At 46.0% G+C, this 18960-nt stretch overlaps 1 protein-coding gene across 1 annotated transcript in view; it reads right to left on the bottom strand.

The window, feature by feature from the left end:
* SLC6A11 (solute carrier family 6 member 11) overlaps positions 1–18960 on the bottom strand; it is a 127984-nt gene that overhangs the window by 84932 nt on the left and 24092 nt on the right. Inside the window, exon 5 of the mRNA XM_041761552.1 lies at positions 14498–14630. Within this exon, the coding sequence (XP_041617486.1) occupies positions 14498–14630 (133 nt within the window). The remainder of the gene's footprint in view (positions 1–14497; positions 14631–18960) is intronic.

Raw genomic sequence — 18960 nt, 5'->3', positions numbered from 1 at the left:
TGTAGGATTGTCAGGAAATGCTTTGGAACTTTCACCCCAATCAAACAGGTCCTAGCACATGACAAGCATCACATACTTGTCAGCTGATTGAATCAACTAACAAGTGACCGCTCCCAGCACCTACCACGTGGCTTACCCTAGGGATAAAGAAATGCAGAAGAGGCCTTGACAAGTCATGGATGCTCACTCACCAAATGAGGAGGAAGGAAGAAGGGAGAGAGGAAAAGACAGAAGGAAAATGGAAGAGAGGAGGGAAGGAAAAGGGATGCATGCCAGCTTTATGGCCTTTGTATAGTTTCTTTTTCCTGGAATCCCCTTTCTCCTCTGCTCTGGGGTAATTAATAATCATCCAGCTTGGATGCCACTGCTTCCCTGGGGCCATTCCCAGCACAGGGATGTTTCATAACTGCCTGTTTACTGGCCTGCCTATACTCCAGACCCTAAACTTGTTTAGGGTCAATATCTGCAGTCCCAGGCACAGGGCATGCTTAATAAATATTTGCCTCTCAAAGTAAGAAGTCTCCCTGAGCCTGCAAGCCTGGCCATCATGGGACAATGACAGGCAAACTTGGGGCAGTTGTATGCTGCTGCCATCAAGAGCCAGTGGAGGAGTTAGAGAAGGCCAAGGAGGACGAGGGTGGAAGGGGTCTGGAAGGCTTCCTGGAAGAAGAAGAGCTATCAGGGAGGGGCAGAAAAACAGTGGATGAAGAAGCAGGAGCTGGAAGAGGGCACAGTGCTACCTGTCACCCTGCCAATGCCCATTACCTGTCAGTGACATAGGGAGGACTGGCAGTAAGGGGCACAGAGACAGGGAGACACATTTGAGGGAAGGCTCACTTGGGGTGAAAGAGACTTAAATCTCTTCCATCCAATGCTAGCATTTCCCAAATGCCAGGGTGGGATTCAAGCTGGACCTTCAACCATGGGCAGAATGTCAGGGCAGGAGGGAAGGCAACCAGACGTGAGGGGAGAGATGGTGGAGGGGTGTCTGTCTTGCTGGGGGAGGCGGGTAGTGGACAGAGGTTTTCTGGGTGGATGAGACCGGTGATTTTGATAGAGGTTTCACAGCTTTTAGCCTTCCTATCAAAATGACCTCCCATGGGGAAGGAAAACCATATGAATAAAGTATTTCCTTTGGCATTTTCAATGATGGAGAAAAACTGTTAAGTATCCTAAGAGCCCAACAGTCATGGAATACCTTATTATGTCATGGGATATATACTCAACGGAATTTAAAAATCATCTTTTGGCAAAATGGGGGCACACACTTTGTGAAGGACTGTTAAATGAAAACTGTACAGGGGCGCACCTGGGCGACTCAGATGGTTAAGCATCTGCCTTCGGCTCAGGTCATAATCCTAGGGTCCTGGGACTGAGCCCCACATAATCCTAGGGTCCTGGGACTGAGCCCCACTCCTCCTTGTTCAGTGGGGAGCTTGTTCCTCCCTCTCCCTCTGCTCCTGCTTGTGCCCTCTCTCAAATGAATATATTTTAAAAATGTATTTTAAAAAAGGAAAATGTACAATATTGAATTACAGCACATTATGATGAAATGAGGTATAAACTATGGTTAGACATGTATGTGAACAACCTGGGGAGACTGGTCTTCATTCTCAAAGAAGTCATGAAATGAAAGCCATGGTTAAGGAAGCCGAGTCCGGCAGTGGTGGATAATCAGCCTGGGCAGGGTGCCTGGCAGGGTAGCCCCTGTGCCATCAGCCAGGTGTAGATAGGATATCACTGGAGGAGAGCACTGGAAAGACTCTAGAACATGCAAGGTAGCTAGACTACAGTCACATATTTCAAACACCAATGCATGGGTTGCTGTGAAGGTGTTTTGTAGATGTGATTAAGGTCCACCATCGGCTAACTTTGAGTTTGAGAGATCATTCCAGATGATCTGAGTGGGTCTGATTCAATCAGTTACAAGGCCTTAGGAGCAGGAACCAGGTTTCCCTAAGGAAGAACTGGTGCCTGTGGGCTGACAAACTGCAGTCTGCCCTTCTTGATAGCCTGCAATACAGACTTCACAGACTTGCCCCATAATCACCAATGCCTCGCATGAAGTCTCTGTGTCTCCTCCTGGTTCTGCTGCTCTAGGTGAATGCTGATGGACACAGTGGTAACAGGGATGGGGAGGGAGGATCGAAGGATTATGGAGGAAGACAGGGGCTCCCTGTCAATTCTGACTAGACTAGACTGAGCTAGCCAATTACTGCCAGGCCAATAGCAAGCAGGTGCTCTGTAACTTGCCAGTCCACCACTTAGCCATTCACCCCACAGTCTACCCAGGCTCACATCATCTCTCAGCATTCCCCCTGAACACCCTTTTGGGCCTGTGCTCATCACCCTCTCATCCCTGCCTGGAGCCTCCTAGACATGCTGACCCCATGTCCTCCTTCCCCTACCACATGCTCTGGCTGCCAGGCCCTCCTGACTCAATTGATCTCTCACTAGTGACACCAGCACAACCACTGACCTGTCACTGCACTTGTCCTGCTAATCTTGACACAAGAGGAAACTGAGGCCCTGAGAGATGAAGTGTGTCAACAGCTAGAAGGTCATGGTGGCCTGCACTGTATCACACAGTTGGTAAGTGATAGAGTAGAACGGCAGCTCATTTTATTCTTCATTGCCATCTTCATCCCCTTTGCCAGATTCTTGAAGGCAGGATACACAGCAGTGAGTGCCTAGGACTGCTAATATTCAACAGGCATAAAATAAGTACCGACTCACTTCTGGTTTAGTTCTCCAAAAGCACTGCACTTGGTCTCTCACATTGAGAGTGAAGCCACTTTGACTCTTCTATGCCTGCCACTTTGGGAGGGTGGGTTCCCATTTCCCAGGGAGGCCACACAAGTGGGCGCGCTCCACAGAGTGTCAGGTACCCAGAGGTGCTCTGCTCCACAAGGGTTAACAGTGCCTGCTGCCCCCACCCAGGTCCCCCTTGCAGTGTGCTCCAACAGGCTTTCTCAGGAGGCGGCCAGCCCTCCAGAACCCCTCCCATCCAGCAACCACTCGGACTTTGGGGGGCCTTTGTGCTTTAATAAAGACGGTATTACTGAGTCACAAAGCTTCCCTCCTTTCCAACCTTCCTCGCTGCCAGGGTTCCCGCTAAAGGTGAAGCGCTGTCATTCAAGGCCAAAGAAAGGGTTGAATCAAGATGCTAAACTCTTTTGACTTAATGTGACAATCTATGGCTCTCCCCAAACCACAGTTGTGGGAGAAGCACTCCCAACTGGGCACAAAAACCCCTCGGCAGCGGCTTCGGGTGTCCTCAGGTTCTGGGGGCCTGAGGGCAGGGATCTCCCTGCGCGGGCCGCCTGGGCTCTCTGCATGCATCTCATGAGCGCTCTAGTTTCCTCTCTGAATGCAGACATCAGCCGGGCCACTGGGAGAGCCCTGCCACCAACGCCGTCCCCACTTGCTTCGGGCTGCAACAAAGGCCACTTGAGGGCCGAGAGACAGCGCTGCCCAGTTCCCTCTCTGGGCCTGTTCTCTTCCCTTTCACACATCTTTCCCTTTTATTTCCCCTGCCCCCTTTACTCCTGCTTTATGCCTCATTGAATCCATTAGCCACTTTACAGGGTGCTCCTGAAGAATAAATTTTCTGTGTGGGGCTCCTGGTCCTTTCCCTGCTGGCGGTTCCAAACCGCCTTGATTGTGGGGTGTGTGGGGGGTGCCGATGGAGAAAAAAGGCACACACTCCAGGGAGGAGCCTCCAATGGCCCCTCTGGACTGTGCCTCCATGAGGCAGCTCTAGGGCAGGCTGCCTGGAGTAGGTGCCCTCACCTGCCCAGGGGCCCCACCCCACTCCTTCTCTATCCCAGTACACTCTGGTCCCCCAAGATCTTAGGGCACATAGCTTAAGCCCCGTGATCTTTGGTTTTCTCATCTGCAAAATGGGAGTAACAGTTATACCTTTCTCTGAGGGTTGCTGTGAGGACTCAGTGGGTTAATGTTGTGAGGGCTTTAGAACAAGGCCTAGATCAAACAAAGTGCCACTTAAAGCATTTGCTTTCCTATTATCATCATGCAGATGACACGGGCTGTTTAAGAGTCCTTGTGCCACCTCCAATTCCTCTACTTGCTGGTGAATGAAGGAAGGGAAAGGAAAAAAATCAATTCAGGGCTATTTGCAGCTGTTTCTGTGTGAGTGTGTGTGTGTGTGTGTGTGTGTGTGTGTGTGTTTTCTTTTCTCCTGCCTTGGTGTCCTGGAGCTCTGAAAAGAATAAAAACAGAGCCCCAAAGCAGTGAAAAGGCAGGATTCTTCTTAAAATCTCAGCTAATCCTGCAGCTTCCTTTAAAGTGGCAATAGTAAGTAGGAGGCGGGGGAAGGGACCAGAATTGTTTTTGCAGTGCCCTCCCCTCCCAACCTCTGCTCCTGGAGACCAGGAAACGAGGGGGAAAAATCCATAAATCATCCACCGAGGAGGAGGACAGAAGAAGAAATTGGGCAGAGGAGAGAGCAAAGAACAGGAGCCAGCTGGGGAGGGAGTGGGGGACAGCATGAGGGGACACCCTGACTATCCGGTGGGCAGGACAGCTGCCTGTGGAGGGCAGAGTATCTCAGAGTATCCAGGCCAGAGGCTGGGGCAAGCCATGCCCATTCAAAAGTCAAAGGATGCAAGGTCTTGAACCCCTGTGCACCTTCTGGCCCCAGAACAAGGATGCCATACCCAAAGGCATCCAACATGACACTTCTCTCTATTCCACTGTCACCTCCACCTTGGTCACCTGCTAACAGGGCTCCTTGTAGCCTCTCTGACTCCCACCCATCCATATGCAACAAGCAGCCAGAGACAGCTTTTAAGGACGAAAATCATATTATACTACTCATGCTTAAGAACTCTCAGGGGAAAAAGAAAAATAAAAAAAAAGAACTCTCAGGGGCTCTCCATCACACTCAGAATAAAATCCTGACCTTTCCCTATGGCCTGGGAGGTCTGTCTACTGCCAATCTCCTCTGTCCCATCTCCTGCCACCACTGATTCTATGTGGGCCCCAATTTGCTTGACTGTACATTTGCTAGGTCCTTTCCATTTGAGAATTTTACATGTGCTGCTCACCTGGCCAATCCCTTCTTGTCCTTCCCTTTGATGATGGGATACTCTTCTTGACAAAACCCTTCTCTGACTCCTCTGAGGGGTTCCTCTGCCCTCATTCTTTCCTCTCCCAGGTCTGTTTTTCTTCCACACATAGAATTTGTGTGACTTGTTCATTCTCCATCTCCCCGCCCAAGCCATAAGCTCCATGGTCTGGATCATTCACCATTGAAAAGAGCCCCAGCCTGGTACCCAGCACACAGTAAGTGTGCAAAAGACACTTACTGGATGAATGAATGAGTGAATGAGCAACATCTATAGCAAGTGAGCATTTGGATACAATAAATAGCACATTTTGGGGCTAAGAAGCCTGGGGTAAGATTTTAAGGATCTTTCAGAAGAGCTCTCCATTGCAATTATCATCGTAGTTTTGCAGTGTTTTAAACGGGCCATGCTTTGGGTGACAGCTTTTTATGTTAGTTTCTCGTTAAATGGCAAAGAGTCTGCATGAGTTAGATTGCAGATCCACAAATGTTTTCTGTACCAGAGAATGAATATTTTAGGCTTTGCGGATCACAGAGTCTCTGTCACAACCATTCAACTCTGCTGCTTTTGTAGCACAAGAGTAGCCACAGACAATGCTTACAGGAATGGATGTGGCTGTGTTCCAATAAAACTTTATTTACAAAAACAGGCCATTGGCCTGATTTGGCTAATCCCTGAATTAGACTAAGGTTTAGCAAAGCTACAAAAGAAGGACAGCTAGTAATGACCAGATTTTTTTCATCTTCAACAAATATGCATAGAGGTATTGGGAAAATATTGCAAAACCATGACATTGCTTCACATGCTGTCATCTGATAAAATAGAATGAAGATAGTAACACAGATAATTTATTTGAAATTGCTGTTTCATAGAAAACATTGTATTTCATTTGTATTTTTCTGCATGTCAGCAATAAGTTTGTACAAACGGGAAATTCTAAGAGCAGTTTTCACTCTGAAGGTACTAGGGAGCTACGTGTGCAGGTGAGGGAGTAGATAGATGGACAACAAAAATGGAGAGGACAGGATATTTGCCAGGGATATTACAAAAGGAGACTTGGTCAATAACTGGATGAGATATAAAGGGAGAAGTTATCAAAAATGACCTGGCAATTTCAGGTTTATGAGACCAGGGAGGAATGAATGGATCAAGATGAATTTGGCTGATGAATAATAAAACAAAAACCAAAAAAAAAAAAAAAAAGACCAGAGAAAAGTTGATCTTTTCAACAAATGGACATCTACATGTAAAAAATAAATAGATCTAGACACAGACCTTATTTACATCATTCACAAAAATTAACTCAAAATGATCACAGACCTAATATGAAACACAAAACTATAAAGCTCTTGGAAGATAACTGGAGAAAACCTAGGTAACTTTGGATATGGCAATTAATTTTATTATTATTATTTTTAGAGAGGGAGGGTTGAGGGACAGGACAGAGGAAGAGAGAGAATCTTAAGTAAGCTCCATGCCCAGTGTGGAGCCTAATGCCAGGCTTGAACTCACAACCCTGAAATCATGACCTGAGCCAAAATTGAGAGTCAGACATTTAACTGACTAAGCCATCTGGGGACCCTGGCAATGATTTTTCAGACACAACACCAATGGCAGGATCCATGATACATTTGGTAAGATATATTTCATTAAAATGAAAAATTTCGGGATCCCTGGGTGGCGCATCGGTTTAGCGCCTGCCTTTGGCCCAGGGCGCAATCCTGGAGACCCGGGATCAAATCCCACGTCGGGCTCCCGGTGCATGGAGCCTGCTTCGCCCTCTGCCTGTGACTCTGCCTCTCTCTCTCTCTCTCTCTCTCTCTCTCTCTCTGACTATCATAAATAAATAAAAATTAAAAAAAAAAAAGTTTAAAATGAAAAATTTCTGTTCCGCCAAAGATCATGTCAAGAAGAGTGAGACGACAAACCAAAGACTGAAAGAAAACAGTTGCAAGAGACACATCTGATAAAGGACTATTAACTAAAATACACACACAAAAAAAACCCTTAAAGTCAACAATAAGAGAGTAACCTGATTACAAAATGGGCCCAAGGCCTTAACATACACCTAATCAAATAAGATATACAGAAGTCAAGTAAGCATATGAAAATATGCTCTGCATCATCTGTCATCAGAGAAATGAAAATTAAAACAATGAGATACCACTACACACCTATTAGAATAGCCAAATTCCAAAACACTCACAGCACCAACTGGTGGTGAGGATGTAAAATAATATTAACGGTAATTAACTGCTGGTGGGAATGCAAAATGGTACAGCAACTTTGGAAGACAGTTTGGCAGCTTCTTACAAAACAAACCCTCATTAGAGTGCCTGGGTGGCACAGTCGGTTAAGCATCCAACTCTTGGTTTTGGCTCAGGTCGTGATCTTGAGATTGAGCCCTGCATCAGGCTCTGTGCTAGGTGTGGAGACAGCTTGGGTTTCTCTTTCCCTTTCCTTCTGCCCCTCACCCACCCCATGCATTCACACACACACACACACACACACACACACTCTCTCTCTCTCTCTCTCAAATAAATAAATAAATAAATTTTAAAAACAAAACAAAACGAAACTCACCATACAATCTAGCAATCACACTCCTTGGTATTTAATCCAAACGAGTTGAAAACTTATGTCCACACAAAAATCTGCACACAAATGTTTATAACAGCTTCATTAATAATTGCCAAACTCAGAAGTACCCAAAATGTCAATAGGTGAATGGATATGCACCCTTGTTTATTTCAGTATTACTTATAATAGCTAAGATATAGAAGCAACCTAAGTGTCTATCAATAGATGAATGGATAAATAAGCTGTGGTGTATGTGTGTGTGTGTGTGTGTGTGTATAAAAAATATGGATGGACCTCGAGTGTATTATGCTAGTAAGTCTGACAGAGAAAGATAAATGCCCTAAAATTTTACTTATATGTGAAATCTAAAAAACAAAACAATGAATAAACAAAAAAATAGAACCATACCTATAAATACAGAGAACAAACTGATGGTTGCCAGAGGGGAGGTAAGGTAGGGGGATGGGCAAAATGGGTGAAGAGTGGCAGATACAGGTTGGAATGAGTAAGTCACAGGAATGAAAGGTAAGCACTGGGAAAATAGTTGAATTATAATAGTGTTTTATGGTGACAGACAGGAGCTCCAGATGTGAGCACAGCATAACATACAGAGATATTGAATCACTATGTTGTACGCTTGAAACTAATGTAACATGTGTGTCAACTATACTCAAATAAGCCAATTTTTAAAAAGGTGAATGGATGGATAAATTGTGGTACATCCATCCAGACAATGCAATATTATTCAGTGCTAAAAAGAAATGAACTTTCAAGCCATCAAACGACACGGAGGAACCTTAATGCATGTCACTAAGTGAAGGAAGCAAGTCTGAAAAGGCCACGTACTGTATGGTTCCAATGATATGACATTCTGGAAAAGTAGAAACTATGGAGACAGTGACAAGATGAGTGGTTGCCAGGAGCTGAGTGTGAGGGAGATGAAATGGTGGAGCACAAAGGATTTTTAGAGCAGTGAGACTATTCTGTATGATACTATAATGGTGGACACATGTCATTATACATTCATCCAAATGCACAGAATGTACATCATCAAGAGTGAACCCTCATGTAAACTATGGACTTTGGGTGATGATGATGTGCCAGTGTGGGTTTATCAATTGTAGCAAATGCCCAACTCTGGTGGGGGATTTTAATTAAAGAGGGAGGTTATACATATTGTAGGAGCAGGGGATATATAGGAAATCTCTGTACTTCCACCTCTATTTTGCTATGAACCTAAAACTGCTCTAAAAAATAGTCTTTAAAAACAAACTATAAAACCAAGGAGACAGAAAATCACAAAGATGTCTCCATGTGGTGGTCACTTGATTTCAATTATCCAGAGTAAAACTATTGATATCCGGAAGATTACAAGGTGCAAACAGTCTGGATGTGTCTTCCTGAAGAAAGTATCCTAGAACCCTCCATCTTTGCAGAATTTAATAAATAAATGAGAAAAGTTTTTATTTATTTTTCTAATCCAGATTTCTAGAATTTCCAATAGTGCCTAAAGAGAGAAAAAAAGTAAGTGTGCAGAGCTCAAACTGTAGCTGTTACACTGTGGTAGGGAAGTAAATAGCTTTCTGAGTACCTACTGTGTGCTTAGAACTACAATCAATGTGTTCACACTGAGCCTGCATATGAATTCCCAGCTGGGGGGCATGAGAGCAGATGAGGATTAGGTTTAGGGACAGCAGACAGACCTGGGCTTTATTCCCACCCTGCTCTTTCCAAACTGGGTGGCCTTGGGCAAACCTCACAACTTCTCTGGGCCTCTACTTCCTTATTTGTAAAATAGGGTTTGAACTTAAAAACCAAGATGTCTCCCAGTTCCGACATCCTATATTCCAATATTCCAGAGCCAATTCTCAGCCTTTAGAATCCTCACATTTGTAGCATCTGATTCTCTTAACTGTTCTATTGTGAATGCTAGCAATAATACTCTAACTGTTCTATTGTGAATGTGAGCACTAATACACTGATACTCTAGGCTGTATGCTCTATGGAGACAAGGTTGCCCACCATCCTCTCTACTGTACCCCAGCACCTTGCAGGGAGCCCCAGGTGCAGGTGGAGTTCATTCATTCTACAAATATTTATTAAGAACAGTTATGGGAAATCTCTGGGCAGCTCAGTGTTTTAGCACCTGCCTTCAGCCCAGGGCATGATCCTGGAGTCCCGGGATCGAGTCCCACATTGGGCTCCCTGCATGGAGCCTGCTTCTCCCTCTGCCTGTGTCTCTGCCTCTCTCTCTCTCTCTTTCTCTCTCTGTGACTTTCATGAATAAATAAATAAAAATCTTAAAAAAAAAAAAAAAGAAAAAAAGAACAGTTATGTGACCCCTTGCTACATACCGAAGCTGGAACCTAGTTAGTGTCTCTCCAGCCCAGAGCAGATTCTTCTGACCCTGGGGAGATCCTAAATGCTGGCCTCTGTGACATCAGAGGACTGTAAAGCACTCGAAAGGGGTGCAGGAGAGGATGGTACTGAAGGACATCCACAGAGACTGTCCATGGGGGGAATGCTAATGCCAGTGCAGACTCAAGAGTAGGAGCCCATGTGCTGACTGTTAAACTGCTGGAGTGTAGCTGGGCCTTCACCTGGGACCTTATCACAGACTCATCTGTGACCTGATCCCTAATCTGCACTTAGATGGTTACCTGCTAACTGGCTGGGCCTGCAGTGTCTGCTGCCAGGAGCAGCAGCCGTGTTTGTTGAATTAAGTCAAAGCTGGGGGTATAGTTTTGACCTTGGGTATAAGAGGGGGCCAGGAAACTTTTCTCAGGTTAATGGAATTTCAGAATTTTCTGTTGAGGTCTGAGTATGGGAAGCAGGCTGGGACTTATCCGTGGCCTGGCCAAGAGCAGAAAGACAGGGTTCTCCTTCCTTGGACAGCCTCATGAAAGTGGCTCTGGCCAGGGCCCCACAGCCAGAGACAGGGGCGGCAGCTGCCCACTCAGGAAGACTCAGATGACCTGTGTTTATTTTTAGCTGTTTTTGTACAGAACCTGAAAAACCTTTGGACTCTCGGCTTATATCCAAAGTGAGGTGAACAATAAACAGTAAGAAAAGCATCAGCCCCTCTCCTGAGAAGACACCGTGCGCCGATCAGGGACTGCTGGTCCCCTGAAACCATCAGAACCTCATCATTTATAAATAGCTGAGGAGCTGGGCCACCAGGCTCTAGTTCCTGAGCTGACACCTACCACTTACAGTGCAACCTTGGACAAATCCCTTCTGCTCTCTGAGCCTCAGTTTCCTGAATGATAAAATAAGGGTTGGGGGTAGGTCAGATGATTTCCAAGAAATCACACAGCTCTGGAAAACCACGTCCTAGCCTGGATGCTAGCCCTGGTCTTTAGCATGAAACAGGTAGAAAAGCTCCTAAAACTGAGTCTTTAGGAAAATGCTTAATTGGTTCATCTGTTTTCAGCACTTTCCTGAAAAAGCACAATCTAGATCCAGCTGCAACCAACCTCTGAGCATCCACTATGTGCTAAGCTATCTCATTAACTGCCTCTTTATAACCAGCCCATCAAAAACTGTCATTGTCTCTATGTCACAGATGATAGGCAAGACAGCACATTCATCCAAAGCACAGGCTTGGGGCCTGCTTCCTACCTGAGGGTCCTTAAGCAAGTTACTTACCTATTTCCACAAGCTTCAGTTTCCTTATAGGAAACAGAGATAACAATTGTCCCTGTCGCCTGGGGTTTTTTCACGATTTGGATGGAGTGGGCATGAGAAGCACTCAATGATGATTACCCATTACTATTACGAGCACTGCTACTACTGCCATCATTACCATGTCTACTAGAGACAAGAATAAGTAGGCTCAAGCAGAATGTGTGAAAGGACATCCCTCAAAATATCACAACATTCTAAAATGTGATCAAGTCCAAGTACAGGTAAGATGGGAGCAGCTCTGGGTCAGTGTTGAGGCACAAAATCTTCATGTAACTCAGCCCAGGCTTCTCAGCCTCTTAGCCTCTGGGTCTCCATCTATAAAATAGAGGTAATATTTCTCCAGGTTGCAGATTTTGTGTGCTAATGTGAATGAAAAATGCCTGGCAGAGTGTGCAGTGAGCAGAAGGCTGTGGATGAATGTTCTCTCCCATGCCTTCCCATATGCCTCTTTTAAAATTCCAAGAATGCAGCCTGCCGATCCTCTCTTGAAGCCCAGTGCCTGCATAAGAATTCTCGACACACAGTCTCGATGGCCCAGCCGATGGCAAGTGGCCCTATCATGGGACTCAGTTTCCCTCTGAGGGCTGAGAGGACCGAAATTTTGTTATGACCTATGTCCTGGGCCCAGGAACTCAAGGCCACATGTGCACATGGGACAACCCAAGCACATGTATGCACTGACACCTTGTCCAATGGCTGTTGCCCTGACCACACACAACTGTCATCCAGCCAAGCCCACTGGCCTTGGCACTGACTCCCAAGAAAGTGCTAATTGTGGTAGAAGCAGTAATAGTATCCCTCCTGTTTACAGTTCATTAAGTACTCTCACATATGTTGACTAGGTAGGGTAGAGGCTGTGTTTTATTCATCTGTGGATAGCCACTGAATAATGCTAGGTATACCCAGAAACTACTTCTCAAATGAATAAATTTTATCTTTACAACAAGACTTTTTAAGATAACCATTATTCAGCACTTGCTATTAATTAAACTCTACTAAGCACTGAACATGCATCCTTGCATCTCATGCTGGCAACCACCCCATAAGACAAGCCTGATTTCAATCCCTATTTTGCAGAAGAGGAAACTGAGGCTCACAGAAGTTAAGTGACATGCTAAGGTGATGGCTAATGAGTGACAGACCTGAGAAGTGAATCCAGATCACAGACTCTGGTTCTTCACCCCTCCAAGTCATTCTCCTCTTTAGCCAGAAGAGGCACCAAAGAGGGGAACAGGAGTAAAGTGTATATACTCTAAAGAAGTATGTCAATAATGCACTGATTAGATTTGGAAAAAATGGGAAAAATCCTATGGCTTTCATGAGACAAACTAGAGAAAGCAAGGATCAGCAAAATCAGATCTTTCTCTGATCCTCCAGGCACATTATGATTCCTTTCTAGTACCCCATAGCATGGGGGCTTGTTGGTATCTGTTTTCTGCTCTCCTAAGTTCCCTCTAGCAGGTCCGTCCACCTGTCAAACACTTACCCCTGTGGGAGCTGAGGGAACCATCTTTTGTAAAAGGATGCAGAGTTATTAAGTTCCCACTTCCTTAGAGGTTGATTGTTAGCCCCAACCCAACCAACAGCTTAGAATGAAGGTGATATCTACTGGAAACAGGCAGGTAAGGAGTGACATGGTCTTAGTGAGCCAGAAATAAGAAAAGCTTCATGTTCTCTTTCCCACAAGAAAAAAATGGAACAGCACAAATGAGGAAACTATTAGCACTGACATTCAGCCAGATAGTCAAGGCAATAGGGAATGGTGGGGACTGTGGCCAACCAGAGTATCTCTAGAAGGAGGTGGCTGCTGCTCAGCTCAGCCAAATGCTGCTGTGCAGGTATGCAGGCCCAGTATCGCCAAATCTTCCAACTTTTTTTTTCTTTTTAAAGATTTTATTTATTTATTCATGACACACAGAGACATAGGCAAAGGGAGAAGCAGGTTCTCTGTGGGGAACCTGAAGTGGGACTTGATCCCAGGTCCTTGGGATCACAACCTGAGTAAAAGGCAGATGCTCAACCACTGAGCCACCCAGGCATCCCACCTTTCACCACAATTTACCACAATTAGCACTTACACCTTTCAACTTTCCAAAGGATACCAGAATCACATTTCCTTTTTCATTTTTTTTTTTTTGTATTTATTTATGATAGTCACAGAGAGATAGAGAGAGAGGCAGAGACACAGGCAGAGGGAGAAGCAGGCTCCATGCACCGGGAGCCCGACGTGGGATTCGATCCCGGGTCTCCAGGATCGCGCCCCGGGCCAAAGGCAGGCGCCAAACCGCTGCGCCACCCAGGGATCCCCACATTTCCTTTTTCAACATGAAATCTAATCTCCAGATTTTCAAATGTTGGCATCTAATTCTTTACTTCCTTTTCTTAAATAAAACATGTGAGTGGGCTACCTTTGTCCATGAGCTACATGTATAACCTCTGTATTGATCCTTGTGGTATAGATGGCTGTGCTAAAGTTGTCCCCATGCTCCCCAACATTTCAAGCCTCCCTGGCCCATAGGTGAGGTCATGCTTTAGGTTCTGGCCAGGTGCCTGTAGTAACTTCTTAGCCAGGCCTGGTGAGAGCTGGCTGCCTCCTTCCATTTCTCTTCCCTGAGGGATACAGGCCCCAGAGCTATGGGGTACAGATGGCACAGCAAGGCGACAAGATGGAAGCATCTGCCCTCCCCTCCACAGACTCCAGGTGGATGAGGTCTTGGGGTCTATCAGGGTAGGCAGCCAGCATTTCCTGCCCTCACACACACCTGGAGCATGTGTCTTCATCACAAAAACTACATGGTGATAGTTTAGTACTTCCAGTTTTCAAAGCACTTTACCTCTCCTTTCCTTGCACAGCTCTCAATAAGACAGGACAGGCTTTGTTATTGCACAGATGAGCAAACTGAGGCTCAGGAGGCAGAACTGAATAGGCCTGAGGTATGTGGCAAGGAAGTAGTACACTGGGATTCTAGCTGTGGGCTCCAGAGTGGACTCCCAGTCTAGTGCTCCTCCTAACTCCCAACGGAAGAGCTGACTTTTGCAATGTGAACTCCTTGGCATTCTCTGGGTCACCTGTGATCTCATACAGGACAGCTCACATCCTCCCCTGCCCATGGCTAGTTGCTTGATGATACACCTCTTACCTTTCCTGTGGATTTGGTCCCTTTCCAGATGCAGAAGTAGCAGATGGTCCAGGCTGCCAGGAGACACAAAGCCAGCTCCCAGCGGAGGTTCCCAATGTGCTCGATCCCATCTGAGATGGCCAAGACCCGGCGCCTGCAGAGGGGAGGAGGGAGAGTCACGGGGGCTTGAGACCCACCCTGACCCCACCCTGGGCAAAGCTAGTGCTATAGAAGGGCAGGATGGGCCACTGATTCATTTACCTGCCCTCCACCCTTTGCCAAGCACTTCTTCTGAGCCAAACCCAGGGCTGGGTATGAGGGTGCCAGAGAGGAGTAAGATCTAGTCCTCTGTCTTTGTGGATTCACTCAAAGGGGAAAAGACAGGACAGTTAGCAGATGGTTTATGGTGAGAGTGGCAAAGACTACAGCAAAGGAAGTGTGGGGGCTTTGAAAAGACCAAGAAGCATCTAGCCTATCTTGAGGTTGCCGGGAGACTGAAGGACTGTCCATACACATCCTGGATGCGGGGTCCCTCTTTCAGCAGGTGAAATTATATATAGTGGCCTGCCAAACTAAATAGTGGCCATCAAACTTGCTTTGGCCAATGGCACCAGAGCCAGGTGGTGTGGTTCACCATGTTTCCTTTTCCCTACTGTTGTTGTCATGACAGGGAATATGTCAAGATGAAGCCTCTAGAAGCCTGAGTTCCCAAGTGACTACATGAGCCCTCCTGCTGCCCTTTGTCAAAGATGTTGCGTGAGTAAGAAAGCAACTCTATTGCTTTAAACTACTGAGATCTTTGGAAGTGTTTGTTATTATGGCAAAACCCAACCAATCCTGATGTAGAAGATTCAGGGAAATCGTTCTGGAAGAAGTGATATTTGAGCTAAACTTTGAAGGATGATGGAATTTAGTCAGGAGAGAGAGGGAGTTAAGGCTGTTTTAGACAGAGGGGATAGCCAGAAAACAGAGCATGGGTTACCTGGAGAATACTGGAGCACAGAGATCAAAAGGGAAAAGCAAAAAAGGAAAACAGAGGAGTATCCCCAGGAGCCTTGAATAGCATGCTGAGAGTAGGGGTATCCCAGAGGACCCAGGCCACAAGAGGGGGAGGACCCCTGGCTATGCTGAGCCAATGCCGCCAGCCACAGTCTTCCTTTAGAACCCATCAATTCTTCAGGGTTGACACAGGCCTGGCTCCCAGAGCCCATGCCTGGGGTTTGTGTTTCTTTAAAGTCAAACTCGCCACGCTCCATATTGTGCAGAACCATGGCACCAACACAAACCCCCTCCAAACTCACTCCACGAACCCCATTCTGGCTGCCAAACCACCCCCGCTGGACCACGCCAGTTGTCTCAGCTCTCTGGGAACGTCCTTTGAGCAAGCAGCTCCCATCCCACCAAGCATGAAAGCCTTCCTCAGTGTCTGTCTCCCTGGGAATCTGCTCAGGGCCTGATTCTGCATTAATTACCCAATGACACCAATTAGCACTGGTCTACAGGCTCCCTCAGGCCCCAGTCCCTGCTGGAGAAATCAGGCAGGCCCCCAAACAAAATTGGGCTGTGGATTTACTTGAAAGGAAGCCAGCTTTCAGACCTAGAGCCAGAAGTGGGAAAATCCACTTACATACACATTTACTGAGCATCTACTATGTACCAGGCACTATATTAATACTGCAGACAAAAAGGTAAGCATGTATGACTTTTGCCCTCTACTAGTATAAGTCAGACCAAAAAAAGTCCAAGTTATTTAAGGAAGTAGACAATCACATAGTTAGAACAGTTTTTTGTTTTTTAAAGATTTATTTATTTTAGAGAGTGTGGAGAGAACAGGAACAGGAAGCGCAGAGGGAGAGAGAGGGAAAATCTCAAATAGGCTCTGTGCTCAGCTCAATCTCAAGACCCTGAGATCATGACCTGTGCAGAAACCAAAAGTCAGATGCTTAACCAACTGGGCCACCCAGGTGCCCCAGCAACATTTTTTGTGTTTTGTTTCTTAAATCTTAGTAGCCTCTGGCTTTAATTCCTTTAAAAACTACAGGCCATTAAATAAAACCTTTAAGACTATTATCATAACAGAGCAGCATGCCTCAGAGCATAGTCTTTGGGGAGTGCTCGATAAAAATACAAAAATTCCTGCACCCTGTCCCAGACCCACTGAATCTGTATTTTTTCCATATGACTCCCTGGAAGCTTAATTATGCCACATTTTCCCAAGGACTGCTTTATGCATGTGGCTTGAGCACCACAGAAGTAGAGTTTCCTGGCAATGAAAGAGTGACCTACAAACTCCGTTTGAATAGTATTTTTGAAGAGGACCTGGGGACAGTGTCTGGTATCCTTTGAGAAGCTACTGAAGGGCTGGACTTTCTCTCCCCCAAAATACTGTGATGCACCCACTGACTCCTGAAATTCTGCACCTCAGGGTGCTCATCAAGTACCTGGTTTCCAGATAAAGAGTCTCCTAGCTGACATATATCTACCACCTTGCAAACTGCCCCCAATAGCATCCTGAATGCCCATCAGCTGGTGAATGAGAAAGGCTAAGTCCACACAGGAAAGAAAGTGGGCCAGGGCAGATGGTGTGCTTTCCCAGTCCACTCCAGGCTCTGAATTTTTCATTAAAGAAACACTTACATGAGGTCCCTAGCTAGCAGGGGTGCACATACACACATGCCTTCTTGTTGATGTAGTTGTTTTCTGAACCGGAGTTTGAAACCTGGAAACAGCATGGGGGGTGGGGGTAGAGGGATAGCGAAGGAGGCAAAGCAGCCAGGAGGGAGCTGGCTCAGGTCCCCTCTCCTTCCACATTTTGGATGCTGCAAACTTTTGAGTCATGCAGCCTGCCTCGGCGCCCTCTCGCTTAATTGAACAATCTAATTCCCAGAATGGGAAGCAGATTACTAAAAGCTATGCAGGATGAATTGCCCTTTTGTTCCACCAGACACTATTTGAAAACATCCTCAAATTATTTTCTTTAGGTTTTACCAGAGCTGACTTGACCTTAGGTTTCTAAAGATAGGGGGCTCGGGGGCCAGGTTCTCAGCCTGTGGGGCTGTGGGTTGTTTTGAAACCCACAAGGGCAGCCTTTGAGAGTCCAGGGACTGAGGCACTCAACTCCGGAGACTTGGAGAAGGCACAGCTCTTCCTGGGAAAAAGCTTTCTTAATGACCCTCCCCCAAGAAGTGCTGGGACAGGAGAAAGGTCTGAATAAGGAAGAGTTTGCTGCCAAACCCTGGCAAAAAAAAAGGACCAAGGAACAGACCTCCTGACACTGTCCAGGGAACGGGAATTGTTGAAGACTAGATGGAACTCTTTGGAGGCATTTATTTGAGTTACACTGAACACCTACTATGAGCCAGGAAGGGAAGCTGATCCTTCATGAGGCATCTCTTTCAGGCCATAAATGCAGAATATTTCTGAATATTATTATCTAGAGACTAAAATTTTAGAGCTTGGAGGTATGATGTTTCTGCTTCCCCAGTCCTTGGCACATACAGAGATGGGCTGGGTTTAAATTGAGCTCTGCTCCTTACCAGCTGTGTAACCTTGGGTAAAGGACATCACATCTGACTCTCAGCTTCTTCATCTATAAAATGGGAATGACAATATCTCCCTTTGATAGGTTTTCAAGCATCATCTAACCCTCCCCACAATCCTTAAAGTTAAGTACAATCACCATCATTTCAAAGATGGAGAAACTTAGGTGCTGAGAAGTTAAATAACTTTCCCAAAGTCATATCAGGAGCAAGGAGCAGAGCTGGGATTTGAACTCAGGGCTCCTGACTCCAAAGCCCACACATTCAGCCCCAATGCTAGCTCCTAGATTCCCCTGTAACACTAAAATTGCTGCCTTCCTGTCTTCTTCATACATTAAAGCTGTTGGAAAATGCATGCCCCAAAGCTATGTTACATGTCTTTGTGTATAACGTAAGTAGTACACAACAAATGTCCTTCATACATGTATTAATTTATTCAAGTAGCACTTATCAAGGTGTCTTTAGTGTGCCACTGTTACACTTGGGGATCTGTAAAGAGCTCATGTTCTTTTTTTAAAAAGATTTTATTTATTTGTTCATGAGAGACACAGAGAGAGAGGCAGAGACATAGGCAGAGGGAGAAGCAGGTTCCCTGATGGGAGCCCAATGCAGGACTTGATCCCAGGACCCAGGATCATGACCTGAGCCGAAGGCAGTCACTCAACCACCGAGCCACCCAGGTGCCCCCAAGAGCTCATGTTCTAATGGGGAAAGCAGACAAGAAAACAGAACCAGGCATGGAGAGGATAAGGACAGAGAAAAGCAGGGACACTCACTGGGGATATGGCCAGTATCATGATGTGGATGTGAAAATGGGACTGAGCCAGGGGATCCTGGAGGGTAGGAGGAGAATTAGCAAAGAAGAGGTGGGAGCATTTGGGGCAGAAAGGTCACCAGGTGCAAGAGGCTGGAACGAAGTCTCAGTGAGGCCAGGGAAGAGCACAG

This window comes from Vulpes lagopus, chromosome 7 (assembly GCF_018345385.1).
Source record: "Vulpes lagopus strain Blue_001 chromosome 7, ASM1834538v1, whole genome shotgun sequence".
In the NCBI taxonomy this organism is placed as follows: domain Eukaryota; kingdom Metazoa; phylum Chordata; class Mammalia; order Carnivora; family Canidae; genus Vulpes; species Vulpes lagopus.
The sequence above is the reverse complement of the archived record's forward strand: the minus strand, read 5'-3'. Positions and strand labels throughout refer to the sequence as shown.